Genomic DNA, 16,841 nt, shown 5'->3' on the forward strand with positions numbered 1-16,841 from the left:
GTTTAAAAATTTAAGAAACTGCTAGAGCAACATTCTGTTTACTAGATGGGATGCTACCTGATTCATAAATTGTTCAGTAAAAACAATTAGATGGAAGGAAGGAAGGAAGGAAGGAAGGAAGGAAAGAAAGAGGAAAAGAAACTGCCAAACTGTTGTCCAAAGTGGTTGCATTTTACAATCCCACCAGCAATTCATGAGGGTTCCCGGTTCTCCATATTATCTCCAAAATTTGTTGTATTTCATTTTTATTTTTTTAAATATATATTTTATTGATTTTTTACAGAGAGGAAGAAAGAGGGATAGAGAGTTAGAAATATCAATGAGAGAGAAACATTGATCAGCTGCCTCCTGCACACCCCCTACTGGGGATGTGCCCACAACCAAAGTACATGCCCTTGACCGGAATCAAACCTGGGACCCTCCAGTCCGCAGGCCGACGCTCTATCCACTGAGCCAAACCGGTTAGGGCTGTTATCTGTATTTTAAAATATTGCAATGCCATGAAAAAAAAAATCTTAAAAGATTCAGTTGGGAGGCTATCGATTTTGAGGATAAAACTATCCTCTTGCAAAACAAAAAAACCCCTCACTGCGGTCCTCCAGGCGGCAGAGGGCGCCCCAAGGCAGGGCCTCTCTTCCGCGCCTCCCAGCGCCATTTTAGCAAGATCCCGTTGCTAGGAGACGGCGATGCGTCTTTCGGCTTGAGAGCCCGGCCGCCCAGTTGTCCCAGGCTGTTTTAGCTCAGGACTAAGGTCTACGGTCTCACTACCGTCCAGGGGCAGTTGCAGAAGGCCTCTTTCTGGGGGCATTCTCCTTCTCCCCCGCTAACGCTGGCCGCGGCGGGCCCAGGATCCTGGCCCAGATCCAGCCCGCTAGCCTGCTATGTCTAAGAAAGGGAAAAAGGCCAAGACGCCCCTGTCGGATGAGGAGCAGCTGCTGCTGTTCCAGCAGAGGTTGCTGGCAGATGAGGAGGTGGCTAGGAGGAAGGAGCGGCTCCTGAGCGTGTTCCTGAAGGTGATGCTTCCTCATTACCCCTGCCCAGCCCACCCCCTCCCTGCGCTGACCCTGCTGCCATTGTGGCAGCGTCATTTTTATGCTGGCCTCCCTCCTCCGGAAATCTTGAGACCTAAATATACTTAGATTCCAGGCAACAGTGTTTGGAAGGAGGGGCGGTGGTATAGAGCTTGGCAGTCACAACTGAGTCCCAGAACTGGGACAGTAGGTGTTCTCAGCCATCCCAACTGTTCGAAACTCTGATGGTCTCCCTGGAGTGTCCTGCTCTGACGCCTCCATCCTAAAGGAAATTCACCCTTCCCCTCCTTAAAATGCCATCTGGCTGTTCCCGTCTTACTTGAGATGCTCCCAAAACACGAACAGGAGTTACCTGAGTGTTAGCCATTAGGAGCTTTGGCCCCTCGGAAAAGACAAAGGGTAAAAGTGACAGTTGACAAACTAAGTGCAATCTTGTTTGTTGTGCTGTATTAGGGCTTTTAACCCTGACCTCCTTCAGGTGTGTTTATTCCTTCACACAGGACAAGCTGGCCAAGGAGGAGCACAATAGTGCTCTGAACCTTAATAAGATTAACACACAGTGGAGAACTGTTCTTCGAGAAGTCAAGACCAAAGAGCTTCATAAGGACATTGAGATCCTCAGCCAAACATTTGAACGAGTGGTAGACTGCAAGGACAGTGTTATCAAGGTAGGTGTTCTTCCCAAGGAAATACTTGAACATGGCTGCCTTGATCTCTTCTCTTAGTAGAATGGGCCAAGAAAAGTAATTATTCAGTCTTAACGCCCTCACAAGCAGGGGGCTGTGATGAAACTAGGCTATTGGTAATAACAACTTTCACTGAGATGAAGAGGAGACTATTGGGTGGTCATCCCTCTCCCTCGCTTAGAGGAGCCCTTGCTTTTAGTCATCTACTGCCCCAAACCAGTACTATACAATATTAGAGTTATGAGGCACAGTAGACATCACCCCAGGACTTGAACTTAGTCCTACATCTTCATTTCAATGTGAGACTACTCAGTTCCAGAGGAAGGAAATGGCTCACCCAAGGTCACTCAGCCAGTCGATGAGAGAGCTGGGACTCAGCACAGGTTTCTTGATTCCTACTCTAGTGCTTTATTCAACCAAATTCTGTTTGCCTCTTTGATTCAACTTCAGTAGCCCTGGATAAGGCTGAGAAGATCTCAGTGGGTAAGAGCAGTTCTGGATCTCCAAGAAATTCAGTCAGTCATCCTTATGCTATTGGGAGGTTCTTGTATCCATACCATTTAAAAAAAAAAAAGGTTTTATTGATTTGCGAGAGAAAAGAAGGGAGAGGGAGAGAGAAAGAGAAACATCGATGAGAAAGAGACATTGATTGGCTGCCTCCTGAACTCCGCCCCCTGCTCCCCCAACCCAGTGTGTGCCCTGACTGGGAATCAAACCAGTGATCTCTCAGGTACAGGGGACAACACTCAACCAACTGAGCCACACTGGGCCATACTATCTTTTTTGCCAAGAAATTTTGCTGTATCGCTTTTTTCATTCTATTTTAATCTCTGCCCACAGGTTCCTTCCCCTTAGGCTTTTCTATCTATCTATCTATCTATCTATCTATCTATCTATCTATCTAATTTATTTCAGAGAAGGGAGAGAGAGATAGAAAAGAGAATCATTGATCAGCTGCTTCCTGCACGCCCCACACTGGGGATCTAGCCTGCAACCCAGGCATGTGCCTTGACTGGGAATCAAATTGTGACCTCCTGGTTCATAGGTCAATGCTCAGCCACTCTACCTGCTGGCCGGGCTTAGGGGCATGCAGGAAACAGCTGATCAATGATTCTCTCTCATCGTTGATGTTTCTCTCTCTCCTTCTCCCTTCCTCTCTGAAATCAATAAAAAATATATTTTAAAATGATCCTCCCGCCCTAACTGGTTTGGCTCAGTGGATAGAGCCTCGGCCTGTGGACTGAAGGGTCCCAGGTTCGATTCTGGTCAAGGGCATGTACCTTGGTTGCGGGCACATCTCCAGTAGGGGGTATGCAGGAGGCAGCTGATCGATGTTTCTCTTTCATCGATGTTTCTAACTCTCTATTCTTCTCCCTTCCTCTCTGTAAAAAATCAATAAAATATATTTTTTAAAAAATGATTCTCTCTTTGTCTTTAACCTTTGGCATTTTATTTTTTTTTTTTATTTTTTTTAAAATATATTTTATTGATTTCTTACAGAGAGGAAGGGAGAGAGAGAGTTAGAAACATCGATGAGAGAGAAACATCGATCAGCTCCCTCCTGCACATCTACTGGGGATGTGCCCGCAACCAACGTACATGCCCTTGACCGGAATCGAACCTGGGACCTTTCAGTCCGCAGGCCGATGCTCTATCCACTGAGCCAAACCGGTTTCGGCTGGCATTTTAATTATGATGTGTCTTGGTGTAGGCCTCTTATTTGGAACTCTCTGTGCTTCCTGGACTTGTATGTCTATTTCTTTCACCAGGTTAGGGAAGTTTTCCATCATTATTTTTTCACATAGTTTTTCATTCCTCGTTCTCTCCCTTCTCCTTTTGGCACCCCCATGATGCAAATGTTTGTATGCTTAAAGTTGTCCCAGAGGCTCCTTATACTATCCTCATTTTTATGGATTCTTTTTCTTTTTGCTGTTCTGATTGGATGTTTTCTGCTTCCTTATCTTCCAAATCTCTAATTTGATCCTCTGCTTCTGCTTCACCTATTTCACCTTTGATTACCTGTATTCTTCACTTCAGTTAGTGTATTCTTTATTTCTGACTGGTTCTTTTTCATGTTTTCTATCTATGTTTTTATGTTTCTTATCTCTTTATTGAAGTTCTCACTAAGTTCATCTATTCTTCCCCTAAGTTTATTTAGCATTTTAATATAAACAGTGGTTTGAACTCTGCATCTAGTAGATTGCTTGTCTCCATTTTATTTAGTTCTTTATCTGGAGTCTTTTTCTGTTTTTTCATTTGGGACATGTTTCTTTGTCTCATTTGGCTGCCTCCCTGTGTTTGTTTCTATGTATTAGGTAGAGCTGCTACATCTCCCTATCTTGGTAGAGTAGTAGGTGTACTGTAGGGTCCAGTGTCACAGCCTCCTCAATCACCCGAGCTGGGCACTCCAGGTGCACCCCCCATGTGGGCTCTGTATACCTTCCTGTTGTAGTTGAGCCTTGATTGCTGTTGGCACCTCAATGGGAGGGATTTACCCGTAGGCTGATAGGTTGTGAAGACTAATTGCAACTACCATGGAAGATCAGCTATGCAGGGGCTGACCCCACAGAGCAGGATTTACTTCAACAGGGTTCTAGTGACTGCTGAGTCCACCCTTTGAATGTATCCTTTGTGGAGGAGTTTGTGTGGTACTTCGACCTGGTCTGAAGCTGTCCACCCAAATGCACTGGCTCTGGAGCCTCCTGGGAGGTGCAGATCAAGGTCAGCTGCCACCTTTGTCCTGCCCGGGGCCACTATTCATGAACTACAAAGCAATATGTAGATGGCTGCTATTTGTGCTGGAATTGGATTTGCCGAGCAGAGGCCAAGCTGTGAATTAAGGCTGGCTGCCACTAGTGCCAGGCCTGGGGTCACTTAATGAAAGGTATGTGGCATGCTGAGGCCAGATGCTGCTTGTTTGTTTTGTTTTTTTAATAGCCAATCATTGTTTTTTTAGTGTCCATTTTTTGTCTTTTTAAAAAATATATAGTTTTATTGATTTCAGAGAAGAAGGGAGAGAGTTAGAAACATCAATGATGAGAGAGAAGCATTGATTGGCTGCCTCCTGCACACCCCCCACTGGGGATTGAGCCCCCAGCCTGGGCATGTGCCGTTGGCTGGAATCGAACCTGGGACCTTCAGTCTGCAGGTCGACTCTATCTACTGAGTCAAACAGGCGAGGGCCAGATGCTGCTTGTTTGAGAAATTTTAGAAAAGTCTGAAGCATTTACCAACATAGGCCATTTGTATGGAAAAGCCACAGGAAATGGCTTGGACTGGGCCAACAAGATGAATGGGATGGGGTCTCAGGGAATCAGCAGAGCTGGGCCAGCAGTGTTAGCCAGGTTGATGGAGATTCAGATATGGCACCAGCCTGCAGGCTCTGTGGGGCAAGGGCCCAGAAAAAGAACAATGGCCTCTGCCAACACTTCTGTCTGGGAAAAAACTGCTCCTCCAGCTCTTGCCTTAATGTCAGACAACTCGATTCCTTGCCAGACAATTTAGTTCCTCCCTGTATGTCCCTGGTGCCTCAGCACTGGAGCTTAGAGGAAGTGAGTCCAAGTAAGTCTGTGGGTAGGACCTTTAAGAGGAACTGCCTAGGACTCCAGAAGCCCCGGTCTCACTCATCCACAATCCCCACTGATTTTTATAATCACAAGTTATGGGGACTTCTCTTCCTGGCACTGGAACCCTGGTTTGGGGAACTTAGTGTGGGGCTGGGACCCCTCATGCCTCAGGGGGGACCTCTGCATCCAAGGTATCTCTCTACATGTGGATGTGGGATCAGCCCATTCAGCAGCTCTGCCCCTCATAGGACTTCTGTTCAGCTAGATTTCAGGTGATTCTTAATGATAGTTGTTATGTAAGTTTAGTTGTAGTTTTGATGTGGTTGTGGGAGGAGGATTTGAGTATTGCTTTTACCTATGCCACCATCTTGACCTGAACCTCCAGATTATCTTTCTAAAACAAAATCTGATCCTGTCATTCCACTGCTTAAGTCTCTCCAGTGGCTCCCCTCTTCTACAGGAAAAAAAATCCATACTCCACGGAAAGAATAGCAAAGCCCTTCATGATCTACACTCTACCTGTACCTTTCATAGCCAGCCTTGTTTCTTACCTGTGCCTTTATACATGCTATTTCCTCTACCTGGAATTTTATTTTTCCCATCTCCTCAGTTTTCCTGGCAAACTCTGATTCCTCTTTAAGAGTGATACAGGAGAAACCAAGATGGCGGCATAGGTTAACGCCGGAGATTGCTGCCCTCGAACAACCACTTCAGAGATATAACTAAAGGACAGAACGGACATCATCCAGAACCACAGGAAGGCTGGCTGAGTGGAAATTCTACAACTAGGAGGAAAGAGAATATCATACCCAGACTCAGAGGAGGCGCAGTGCTGAAGTGAAATACTCAGGTGCGGAGTGCGCTTGCTGAGCGGGCTGGCGGCGGAGGGCGTGGTTGTTGTTTTCAATCGGGAGGGAGTTTCAGACTCTGAGCTCCAGATCCGGGCGAGTCTCTGGGGACCAAGACTCAAACGGGAGAAGCGGGACTGTCTGGCTTCGGTCGGAACTCGAAGGCAGCTTTCTCTCCGAGGTTTGCAGCCATTGCTGGGACTCTGAGAGGCAGAGCCCCTGGGGAAGGAACTGAGAGCAGCCATAACTGCTCGCTCCACTGGACCTGCAGATCCCCGGGGACCCGCCCCGCCCAAGCCCTGCACAGAACCATTTGCCGGATAGCCTCAGGCAAACGCTAGATTAGCACCGCCCTAGAGATCCAGCACAGAAGCCCTCCCACTGCAGACACAGCGGACTCTCATAGCCAGTTAGCCTGGAGGTCAAATCACCCTTGGTATTGCCGACATCAATCAAGGCTTAAAGGCAACAAGACTGCGCACAAAGACCACTAGGGGGTGTACCAAGAAAGCATAAAAAATGCGGAGACAAAGAAACAGGACAAAACTGTCAATGGAGGATATTGAGTTCAGAACCACACTTTTAAGGTCTCTTAAGAACTGTCTAGAAGCTGCCGATAAACTTAGTAAGGCCCTCGAAAAGACTGGTGAGACCGCCGATAACTGTAGTGAGATCCTCAAGAAATCTAATGAGACCCTCGATGTTGTGATGAACCAACTAGAAATTAAGCATACACTGACTGAAATAAAGAATATTATACAGACACCCAACAGCAGACCAGAGGAGCGCAAGAATCAAGTCAAAGATTCGAAATGCGAAGAAGCAAAAAACACCCAACTGGAAAAGCAAAATGAAAAAAGAATCTGAAAATACGAAGATAGTGTAAGGAGCCTCTGGGACAGCTTCAAGCGCACCAACATCAGAATTATAGGGGTGCCAGAAGATGAGAGAGAGCAAGATATTGAAAACCTAATTAAAGAAATAATGACAGAAAACTTCCCCCACCTGGTGAAAGAAATAGACCTACAGGTCCAGGAAGCGCAGACAACCCCAAACAAAAGGAATCCAAAGAGGACCACACCAAGACACATCATAATTAAAATGCCAAGAGCAAAAGATAAAGAGAGAATCTTAAAAGCAGCAAGAGAAAGAAACCGAGTTACCTACAAGGGAATACCCATACGACTGTCAGCTGATTTCTCAACAGAAACTTTGCAGGCCAGAAGGGAATGGCAAGAAATATTCAAAGTGATGAATACCAAGAACCTACAACCAAGATTACTTTATCCAGCAAAGCTATCATTCAGAACGGAAGGTCAGATAAAGAGCTTCACAGATAAGGAAAAGCTAAAGGAGTTCATCACCACCAAACCAGTATTATATGAAATGCTGAAAGGTATCCTTTAAGAAGAGGAAGAAGAAAAAAAAAGGTAAAGATACAAATTATGAACAACAAATATGCATCTATCAACAAGTGAATCTAAGAATCAAGTGAATAAATAATCTGGTGATCATAATAGAATCAGGGACATAGAAAGGGAATGGACTGACTATTCTTGGGGGGGAAAGGGGTGTGGGAGATGCGGAAAGAGACTGGACAAAAATCGTGCACCTATGGATGAGGACAGTGGGTGGGGAGTGAGGGCGGAGGGTGGGGCGGGAGCTGGGAGGAGGGGAGTTATGGGGGGGGGAAAGAGGAACAAATGTAATAATCTGAACAATAAAGATTTAATTAAAAAAAAAGAGAGAGAAAAAAAGTGATACATATGGCATCTTGTCTGTGAAGCCTTCCCCAGTGTTCTTAGTTAGATGTAGGCACTCCGTTCCTTATATCCCAGTGTCACTGGTAAATCATTAATTTCATATCACTTAGCATGTTAAACAGTAACATTCTGTTTGTATAACTCTTTTCCTACTTCAAGACTGCAAGCTCCTTTGAGGGCAGTGGGGATGTCTTTTAGTCTCGGAATCCTCAGTATCCAGCATAGTGCTGGATAAGCATTTGTTGAGTGAGTGAATAGTCATCCATTATCAGAAACTATTTCATAAGATTCTTTTTCATGTAAACATAAGGTGAAAGCTAGCTCTGCATAGGTTGTGGTAGTTCACAGTGGGACTCAAGGTGTTTGGATCATATGGGAACTCAGTAAATGCTTCTTTGTTCTATTTACTCTAATTTCATTTTGCTTTCTTTTTTTTTAGGACACAAAGTTTTCTTTAATTATTTTTTTGGGATAAGAAACACCACACTTCTACTCAATGTCCAACCAACTGAACCACACCAGCCAGAGCTCATTTTACTTTTTTGAATGGGTACTACATTTCCATTGTCCAAAATTAAAAAGATAAAAAGTTACATAGTGAAAATTCCTTCCCACTGGTGCCTTCCAGCTGCCCAATGCCCATTAGTTTCATGAGTAAACATTATTTTACACAAATGGTAGTATTACATACTGTTCTGCCCATTGACTTTTTCATTTAACAATATGTCCTGGGTGCCTGGCCGGTGTGGTTCAGTGCTTGAGCATCCACTATGAACCAGGAGATCAGGGTTCAATACCTGGTCAGAGCACATGCCTGGGTTGTGAGCTTGATCCAGTAGGGGGCATGCAGGAGGCAGCTGGTCAATGATTTTCATTATTGATGTTTCTCCCTCTCTGAAATCAATTATATATATATATATATATATATATATATATATATATATATATATATATATATATATATATATATATATATATATATATATATATATATATTAAAAAGGCAGGACAAATGCTTGATTCCTTCTCTTCCCTGACAAGATACCCTAGGTTCACCTTGTTTATTTTTGCCTCAGATTTCGAAGCAGCCATTTCTCTATGAATCCGATTCCTTTTAGTGGTAGCACCATCACTGTAAATGTTTGTTGTCCCTAGGACACTGGCTGGCTATATGGGGTTCTCTGATGTCACTCTGACTTTAAATTCAATTGCGGGAGAACCAGCACTCTTTGATCCAAAGAAAAGTCATCCAGCTAACCAGCTGAATACATCTTTAATTTTCTCACACAGAAGTCATCGAGCCAAAATGGTAACTCTGTGTTTCCTGCCCAGTCTTTAGCTAAGGACCTGTCAGAAGCTGATGAGCAGTATGCCCATGCCCTGCGCAGCCACATGCACAACATTGACCAGCTGTTGGCCTTGCAGAGATGCCGACTCAACCTCCTGGAGGAAAATTACAGCATGGAGCTGGAGACCCTAACCAAGGAGTTTGAGATAGAAAGGTATGGGGGTTTGAATCCAAGGGCGCATATAGAGCCTGTGTCAAGGAGCTGTCTGTAAGCAGGTGGCCAGCACCCTGGAGCATCCCACCTTGATGATGACATTACTTTCAGCAGAAAAGATCCTGATTTCCTTCTAAACTAACGTGGGTTTAAGCTTGTGGCCTTAGCCTTCCTTTGCTCGTGCCAGGTCCCTATTTGTAATGTCTCATCACCCACTGTCAACTATCAAAATCCTACCCATCTGGCAGGGGACAGGAATGGGAAGGAGACTTCTCACTGTAACCTTTGCACTTTTTAATTTTTATATCACATGAATATATTAACCTATTCAAAAATAAAAATAATCTTATTCATTCTTTTCGGCCCTAAAGGAAATAGATCCCTCCTTCCCTCTGTTTTCCTTCAGTACCTAAGAGTTTGTACCATTCATATAGTTTTATTACATACTGCTTTGAGTTGTCATTATTGGTCCATTTGCTTTATTCCCCAGAGCAGGGACAGTGTCTTATCTTCCGTAGGAAGACAATTATTGAACAACATGAAAAAGAGATTCGCTACCTACAAGATGTCTTCATGGCCATGGAGCAGAACTACATAGATTCTGAGTATGAAAGCAAGCTGGAGTTCCAGAGCATGTGGGATGATCTCAAAAACAAGGTACAGAGGGGAAGTAATGGGCAAGAGCTGGGAGAGGAGAGAAAAATGCTCCAGACTAGCAGAGCTCAAAGAGATCCCTTTAACCAACATAATGAAATGCCTGTTGCCACTGTAGGTACCCCTATTGCCTTTTGTACTTTTCTGAAAATTGGTCGGGCGGGAGGATCATTCTGAAATATCAAGGAAATGCATTTTAAAGCTTAAAAGCAACAAGGAAACCATCTGGCTTCACCTGGGAAAGATATGCTCTGATTTCCGTCCCAGTCTTTTTACCTATCTCCCTGAAGACCCTCAGCTAGTCAAGTGTTTCTTCTAATCTACTCTGTTCTTGCAGGATTCCATAATTATTTTGAAAGGCAAAATCATGGTGCATAGCCATGAGATTTGTAGATGAAGAAACTAAAGCCCCGTAAAGTAGAATGACCTGCCAAAGTCCTGCTGCTGGTTTGTGGCAGAGCCAGGAGGAGAATCCAGTTTCTGGCCTCTTGGCCAAAGTGCTTTCCACCATCCTGTAGGCCGCAAACTTTAGCTAGCCTGCAGACCTGGGTTTGAGTATGAGATTCTTTGTTTTTATTTTGCCCTGTACTGTTTTGTAAAACATTTAAATAAGGTTCCCAAATTTAAAAAATGGGGATTTCACATAAAAACCCAAATTTTCACCTTCCCTTGAAAAATCTGAAGGTCTGGTAACCCTGGGTCAATATTTCCAAATGGAGACACTCACATGGAGCTGAGCAGCTGTGCCTTCCCCACTCCCCCTGCTAAGAGCGTTTGCTCTCTGGTTCACCACAGGCTCCATCTAGCCCAAAGCACTTATTTATATCATCTGCCTGGTCTTTGTAGGCATTTTCATTGGCAACGCTAATGTTTATACTATGTTTATACTATGGTATAAACAGTGCAAGAGTGTGAGGTTGCTGGTGGAAGTGAAAGGTCACTAAAAGGGTAATTCTGAGCATTGGGTATTTTGGGGCCACTTCCTAGAATATAGAAGAGAAGCACTTTCTAAGACTGCAACTAGAGAGTGTAGTAGAAGATCTATGGAGAAGGTTCCAGGATGCACTTAAGAATTACACTGATGCCACAGAGGATCGAAAGATTGCCTTTGAGACTTTGAAAGTGAAGGACGAGAAGAGCTCCAAAGACATTGAAGTACAGATGAAAAGAATACAGAAACTACAGGTTAGTGCAGCCAACCAGAAATACTCACTGCTTTAACTGCTCCATTATCCCCTGTTCATCTTCCCCCAATTTCTACTGGGCCTCATCACCGGTTGGGGAAAGATATGCTTTGATTTCTGTCCCCAGTCTTTTCACCTGTCTCCCTGAAGACCCTCAGCCAGTCAAGTGTTTCCTTCTAATTTACTCTGTTCTTCCAGGATTCCATACTTATTTTGAAAGGCAAGATCATGGTGCACAGCCGTGAGAGTGAAGAACAGAACCAGTACATTCGAGATGACAAGGAATTGGTCCTTGTACAACTACGGAAACTTAAGGCCCAAAGGACTCATGTCCGGGAAATAGCACAGGAGAATTTAGTCAAACTCACTCTGGAAAGTAATGCCACCCTCAAAGTTCTGAGAGCGATTGTTGATAAGGTAACAGGGGAGAGGGTGGTCCAAACAAAACCAAAGAACTGGGCTCCCTGTGAAGTAAAAAGGGTTTGAGAATGGTAGAGGAGGCATCCTCCTGCTTCCTGCCTGAGTGGACACTTGGAATACCTTTTTTATTTCATGTTCCCTTCCCCCTCACATTTTAACTTAAATGCATGAATAGTGAATGGATTTTATAAGAATGTCAAATACTTGCCATACAGTAAGCACTCTGTGTTAGATGTGTATATTACTCGTCTCCCACTTAAATTAGTAGCTTCCCTGGTTCAAACAGGGAACCAACTCCACTATTCCCCTTCCCACCTCTTTTCTAATAAAAGGTGTCTTCCTGCGTTCAATAGGGTGAAAAGATCCTTAAACTTGCTGAAATATGTAGGAAATTTGAAACAGAGGCAGAAAAAGTGCTGCCCTTTTATTCTTCAATATTGACTCCGGAGGAGCAGGAGGAGATAGAGGAAATTATCCCGGAGGAGCTTACTGAGGAGCTGGCAAAGGTAAAGTTCCCAGGGCCCAGAGGCCTTGGCGTAAGGTTGGGGATGATGGACCCTGGGCTGTATTCACTAATGGGCCCCCCTACACACCTCCCTTTAAATCAATTCCCAGGTGATAGCAGACTACATAGGGATGGATAATTTCTGGAAAAGGTTCAACAAAGTGAAACTAGAGCAACTGAGCCTTCAACAAAGACGTACCCAATTGTTAGAAATCAACGGGAAGCTGCGGGAGATGCTCAAGCGGTACTTGGATGGCATTTCAGTGAGTGATGAAGTGCTGAGCCAGCTCAACCCACTCTTCATCGTCAACTACCGAAGCAACTTACCCCAGGCCTTGTCTAAACCTACAACCCAGCCAGATGACAAAAAAAGTCCAGCCACTTACAACATCATTGAGGCAGCCCACGTGATCTCCCACATCCTGTGATACAAGGAGAAAATCTATTTTCATTCTCCAGAGAATTTTTTTGAGAGACCTGAGGACTTTGCTATTAAAAATTCTCATAGAGTTCATGAGCTTCTTATATCTTTGCCATATTGGACAGAACAGTACACTTTGGCAGCCCCAGGGCATGGAGAGAATAGCTAGGCAACTACTAGGAGGCTTATTTCTCAATGAAGCATTGCTCCTGGAGTCAGGGCACCCTGGTAGCCAAACCTATACCTCCGGGACCTAAAAATCAGAAGGGAATTCAAGAACAAGTCCCTGAAGTAAGTTAGGACAGGAAGAGGAGGCCAGGGGAAGAGGTGACTCAAAGCCTCTAACCCCCTCCCCCATGACAGACAAGATCCAACTCAGAATGCCTTTTCCCCAGTCCCCTCACCTCATTCCCACTTACAAAAGTAGCCTCAGAAAGTATCAGTTGAAGAATGCAAAGAAGTTTTAAAAATTATTATTTATTATTTCTTTTTGCTCTTGTTTCGTTTCTCTTCCTTGAGCTTCTTTTTGGAGACTTTAGGTCTGCTGGCCTTTCTGTATAGGTGATACCCAATGAGGCTCAGGAGGGCTGGCACCATGGCCATGCCCACCAGAGGCAAAGTGCCCTTCATCAGCTTTTGCCAGTAGTTGGCTCGGATCAGTGCAATCAGCTCCACGTCAAACTGCAGCACTGCATCCGCTGGAGGCAGAGAGGAGGTGAGGGTTAGGATCTCTGGGCAGTTTATCTGGGACTCTGAATGAATGAAAACAGGGAAGGCAGGCCACACCAGAGCAACAGCTATGAAGCTGGCAAGATTTAAATGTGGGGTTGAGTTCCCTTAGACAAGGCAGAGATGGGTTATGAGCAGAGTCTAGTGATAGTCATGTTTACCCCAAATATACAAATGTGGCTTGGTTTCCATGATGGGTCTTTGACAGCACAGGAAAATTTCCTATGGATCTGAAATGTACACACTGTTCTCCATTTATGAGTGAGAGAAACCTCTATACTAACTGTACTCCATTTCCAAACAGCCACAAGGACACAATCTTTGCAGGGCTGAAATGAATTGAATTTAACTAGACTTTTAAATTCCACCAACCAATGAGCATATTCAATGAAATTATTAGAAAAGATAGGTGTTCTAACATAAGAGCTGGAGAGGAAGAAGGATGTGTCTTAAGAAAGTAGCCGAAACCGGTTTGGCTCAGTGGATAGAGCGTCAGCCTGCGGACTGAAGGGTCCCAGGTTCGATTCCGGTCAAGGGCATGTACCTGGGTTGCGGGCACATCCCCAGTGGGAGGTGTGCAGGAGGCAGCTGATCGATGTTTCTCTCTCATCGATGTTTCTAGCTCTCTGTCTCTCTCCCTTCTTCTCTGTGAAAAATCAATAAAATATATTAAAAAAAAAAAAAAAAGAAAGTAGATATGGGGGAATGAGTGGGAAGTGGGAGAGAAATGTAGATAGAAGCAGCACTAGAAAGCAGAAGGTAATAGAGCTTTGAGTAAGGGTTCATTTCTCTTTAGTCACCCTGTCTTCTCTCCAGGTCTCCCTCTAAGCTGGAAATGGGATAATAACTTTTACCCCGGTGCTCTGAAGTATAACACATTTTAGCTAATAGAACATGTGTTATAACCAAAAGCAAGAGACACACATCTTGTGAAATCTGTTCAATCCCAGGCCTTTAAGAGTAAAAATCAACAGTGACTTGAGAGGGCTTTTAAAGTTATGAGGTGGACTTGGCTTTTAAAAGTTTTTTTGTTTCATTTTGTTTTGAATTACTTGACTGTGATCATTTTTCCTATCTCTTCCCTGGTAAAGATTGAGAGGAAGGGTGGAGATGCAGCAAGAAGCCATGCCAACTGCACAAATTACACCATTTGTAATTGTAGGAAAAAGACAGGAAATTAGTCCAACGTTCTAGGAAGGGTGACATGCGCAGCAGACCCATGTGGCACAAGGAGGTGTCTCCTTTCTAAAAAGCTGCTGGCTGCCAGAGGGCAAACCAGGTGAACATTAACAGGTTCTCTAGTCCCTATGGTGATCTAAGAGGAAAAAAGAGGGCCCCAGCCACCGCTGTCCCTTTTAGCAAGCTGACTTAGACCTTCTCAAGCTCCAAATTGTATAGCTCTGAGAGACGGGGTATTTTGATGATTTGAAAGAGAGCTCTAGTCAGTTTACCTGGGATAGATGGTGGAAATCCCCGTTTTCCATAGGCCAAGTGTGAAGGAATGATTGCCCTTCGCTTCTCTCTGAGGGAAAGAATGTAAGTCATAGCCAGAGGTGGGAGCAGGTGGGCCAGCAGCCTCAGTCCATCTGAAGCCCCACCAGCAAAACCCTGTAGGTCAGTGGTCGGCAAACTGCGGCTCGAGAGCCACATGCGGCTCTTTGGCCCCTTGAGTGTGGCCACGAAGTTTCAATCGCACTGTACGGGCGCACCTGCATGAAGAGCCACACTCAAGGGGCCGCAGTTTGCCGACCACTGCTCTAGGTATTCATGTCCAAAAGATGACTTTTTTCCCCACTTTATACCAAACAGGTTGACCAGCAAAGGTATACATCCGCCCACTTGCCTCAACTGCTCCAACAAAACCCACAGCCAGAGAGGCACAGAGGCTTGGGACGCCCTCAGGGGTCCCAATGACTGAGGCAGAGCCAGGGTCCTTTGTCCCATGTTTCCCTGCCTCCTCTAGAAGCAGGGATAGCAGAGAACGCTTCTAGCCATGCAAAGGGAGTACCCAAGCCCCTCTCTGCCCAGATACTCACCCTACACACATGTCTAGAAGGCTCTGCTCCAGACCTTGAGGAAGAAGACATAACTGAACAGGAAGTTACCTACATTCCCAAGATCCCAGGAGAGGAGATCAATGGTTCCCCCTTCACCCTTAGTTGAGCTCCCCGCTTCTCAAATCTCTGGCTCCCTTCTGGTAGGGTATGGGGCAGGAGGAATATTAGAAGTGGGGTTTGAACCTCAGGAGGGGCCATTTCTAAGGCAGCTTAGGGACTCAAAGGGTGAAGAAAGCACTTAGGTTGGGATGAGTGGGAGGCACAGGCCACATACCTGGGATCACCTGCTTTTGGCCGAGTTCTATAACCAGAGGGTCTCTGGCCAGGGAAGTGTCAATAACACGTCCATCTACCAAGCTGCCCTGGGGGGAGAGAGCATCCGGAGCTCACACCTGGTAGCCCTCCCTCCCAGCAGGCTCAGCCCCCTAGCAGCTGCAGCCGCGCACTCCCCTCGGGGCAGAAAGGAACAGGAAACCCCACAGGACTGGCACTGCTCGGAGATCTCTCCACCCTTCACTTCTCAGTGCTCCGGAGGAACTGGGGGGAAAGCAGGGAGGGGAAATGGGCAGGAAGAGGAACATTCCCCCAACCTCCACCCGCCACGTGCGCGAAGACCCCAGAGCCCAGTTATACTCCCCGAACCACTCGCCACGTGTCCAAGCCAAAGCTGACGTGTTTCATCGGGGCGCCGCCCCCTCCCAGGCTCCGCCTGGGCCCCCCACACCCCTCACCGTGTAGTGTATGTGAAGCGTGTCTCCAAAGGCAGCAGGCTCCGCACACGGCTCGGGGGGCTCCACCTATGATCGGACTACAGGAGTCATGGAGGGTCCTCCAAAGATGCCGTTCTTGCCCCTAGACCCGACACCCCCCAACTCAGTAGTCCCCGCACTTCTCCCCCCGGCTCGCAGGTTCTCTCCGACCTGTATTCGCGCTCAAGACCTGCCCCGCGACCGGACAGGGACAATCTCCTCACCAGGGTCTCCACTTGGAGGACTCGGACAGGACTTTCGGTTTCGAACCCCGTGTCAGCCTGGGACGCCGCCCCGCTGAGCAGCAGCAGCAGCGGCAGCAGACAGAGCGGGAGTCGCGGCGGGCGCAGGGTCATGACTCCACACGGCGCCAGGCGCAGGACACCAGGACCGGCTGCCGGTGCGGCGGCGGCTAGAAGAGCGGTTCTCTCAGCGCCCAGGCTGGACCGGACAGGACGGGGCGGGTGGAGACACACCAGCCCCTCCTCCTGCCGCCCATCCTCCACCTTGTCCCCGCCTCCTGGGGGGCGGAGGCCACAGGGAGCCCTCCCTACCCTCTAAGATCCGAGGTTTGGATTCGGACTGGTCGGTCAGTACGCGTACTGTCCACAGCGAGGGCCTGGGACACACAACACCCATTATTAACCTGTGTGGCAGGCCCTCGTCTGTAATCCTCAAAACCACCCCGAAAGGTAGCCAGAATGGTTTCCATTTTACAGATGAGAA

The 16,841-nt window shown here is 46.2% G+C and overlaps 2 protein-coding genes across 4 annotated transcripts; one reads left to right on the top strand and one right to left on the bottom strand.

The window, feature by feature from the left end:
- The first annotated feature begins 653 nt into the window (after window positions 1–653).
- CCDC65 (coiled-coil domain containing 65) lies at window positions 654–12,668 on the top strand. The gene is made up of 8 exons (XM_059682723.1): window positions 654–1,013; window positions 1,532–1,699; window positions 9,227–9,396; window positions 9,915–10,053; window positions 11,038–11,235; window positions 11,433–11,651; window positions 12,008–12,160; window positions 12,270–12,668. Exons 1-8 carry the CDS (start codon window positions 882–884, stop codon window positions 12,585–12,587), a joined length of 1,497 nt encoding a protein of 498 aa, XP_059538706.1. The 5' UTR covers window positions 654–881; the 3' UTR covers window positions 12,588–12,668.
- A 369-nt stretch (window positions 12,669–13,037) lies between these two features.
- On the bottom strand, window positions 13,038–16,606 carry FKBP11 (FKBP prolyl isomerase 11). Of its 3 annotated transcripts, XM_059682724.1 has the most exons (6): window positions 16,340–16,606; window positions 16,098–16,163; window positions 15,641–15,728; window positions 15,346–15,379; window positions 14,761–14,831; window positions 13,038–13,278 (listed from the first exon to the last, which is right to left on the bottom strand). In XM_059682724.1, exons 1-6 carry the CDS (start codon window positions 16,469–16,471, stop codon window positions 13,061–13,063), a joined length of 609 nt encoding a protein of 202 aa, XP_059538707.1. In that variant the 5' UTR covers window positions 16,472–16,606; the 3' UTR covers window positions 13,038–13,060. The 3 variants fall into 3 exon arrangements, with proteins under 3 accessions (XP_059538707.1, XP_059538708.1, XP_059538710.1); XM_059682725.1 differs by lacking the exons at window positions 15,641–15,728; window positions 16,340–16,606; XM_059682727.1 differs by lacking the exons at window positions 16,098–16,163; window positions 16,340–16,606 and having other exon boundaries at window positions 15,346–15,414; window positions 15,641–15,722.
- Between the last annotated feature and the right edge of the window lie 235 nt (window positions 16,607–16,841).

Source organism: Myotis daubentonii, chromosome 2 (assembly GCF_963259705.1).
Source record: "Myotis daubentonii chromosome 2, mMyoDau2.1, whole genome shotgun sequence".
NCBI lineage: Eukaryota > Metazoa > Chordata > Mammalia > Chiroptera > Vespertilionidae > Myotis > Myotis daubentonii.

Excerpts from the sequence above, each read along its gene's own strand:
- CCDC65 (XM_059682723.1), top strand. The coding sequence starts at position 882 with ATGTCTAAGAAAGGGAAAAAGGCCAAGACGCCCCTGTCGGATGAGGAG. Across the intron at positions 1,700-9,226 it reads GCAAGGACAGTGTTATCAAG|TCTTTAGCTAAGGACCTGTC; the intron begins GTAGGTGTTCTT and ends TTTCCTGCCCAG. Across the intron at positions 12,161-12,269 it reads TTACTGAGGAGCTGGCAAAG|GTGATAGCAGACTACATAGG; the intron begins GTAAAGTTCCCA and ends ATCAATTCCCAG.
- FKBP11 (XM_059682724.1), bottom strand. The coding sequence starts at position 16,471 with ATGACCCTGCGCCCGCCGCGACTCCCGCTCTGTCTGCTGCCGCTGCTG. Across the intron at positions 14,832-15,345 it reads CTTCTAGACATGTGTGTAGG|AGAGAAGCGAAGGGCAATCA; the intron begins GTGAGTATCTGG and ends TCTTTCCCTCAG. Across the intron at positions 13,279-14,760 it reads ATTTCCACCATCTATCCCAG|CGGATGCAGTGCTGCAGTTT; the intron begins GTAAACTGACTA and ends CTCTGCCTCCAG.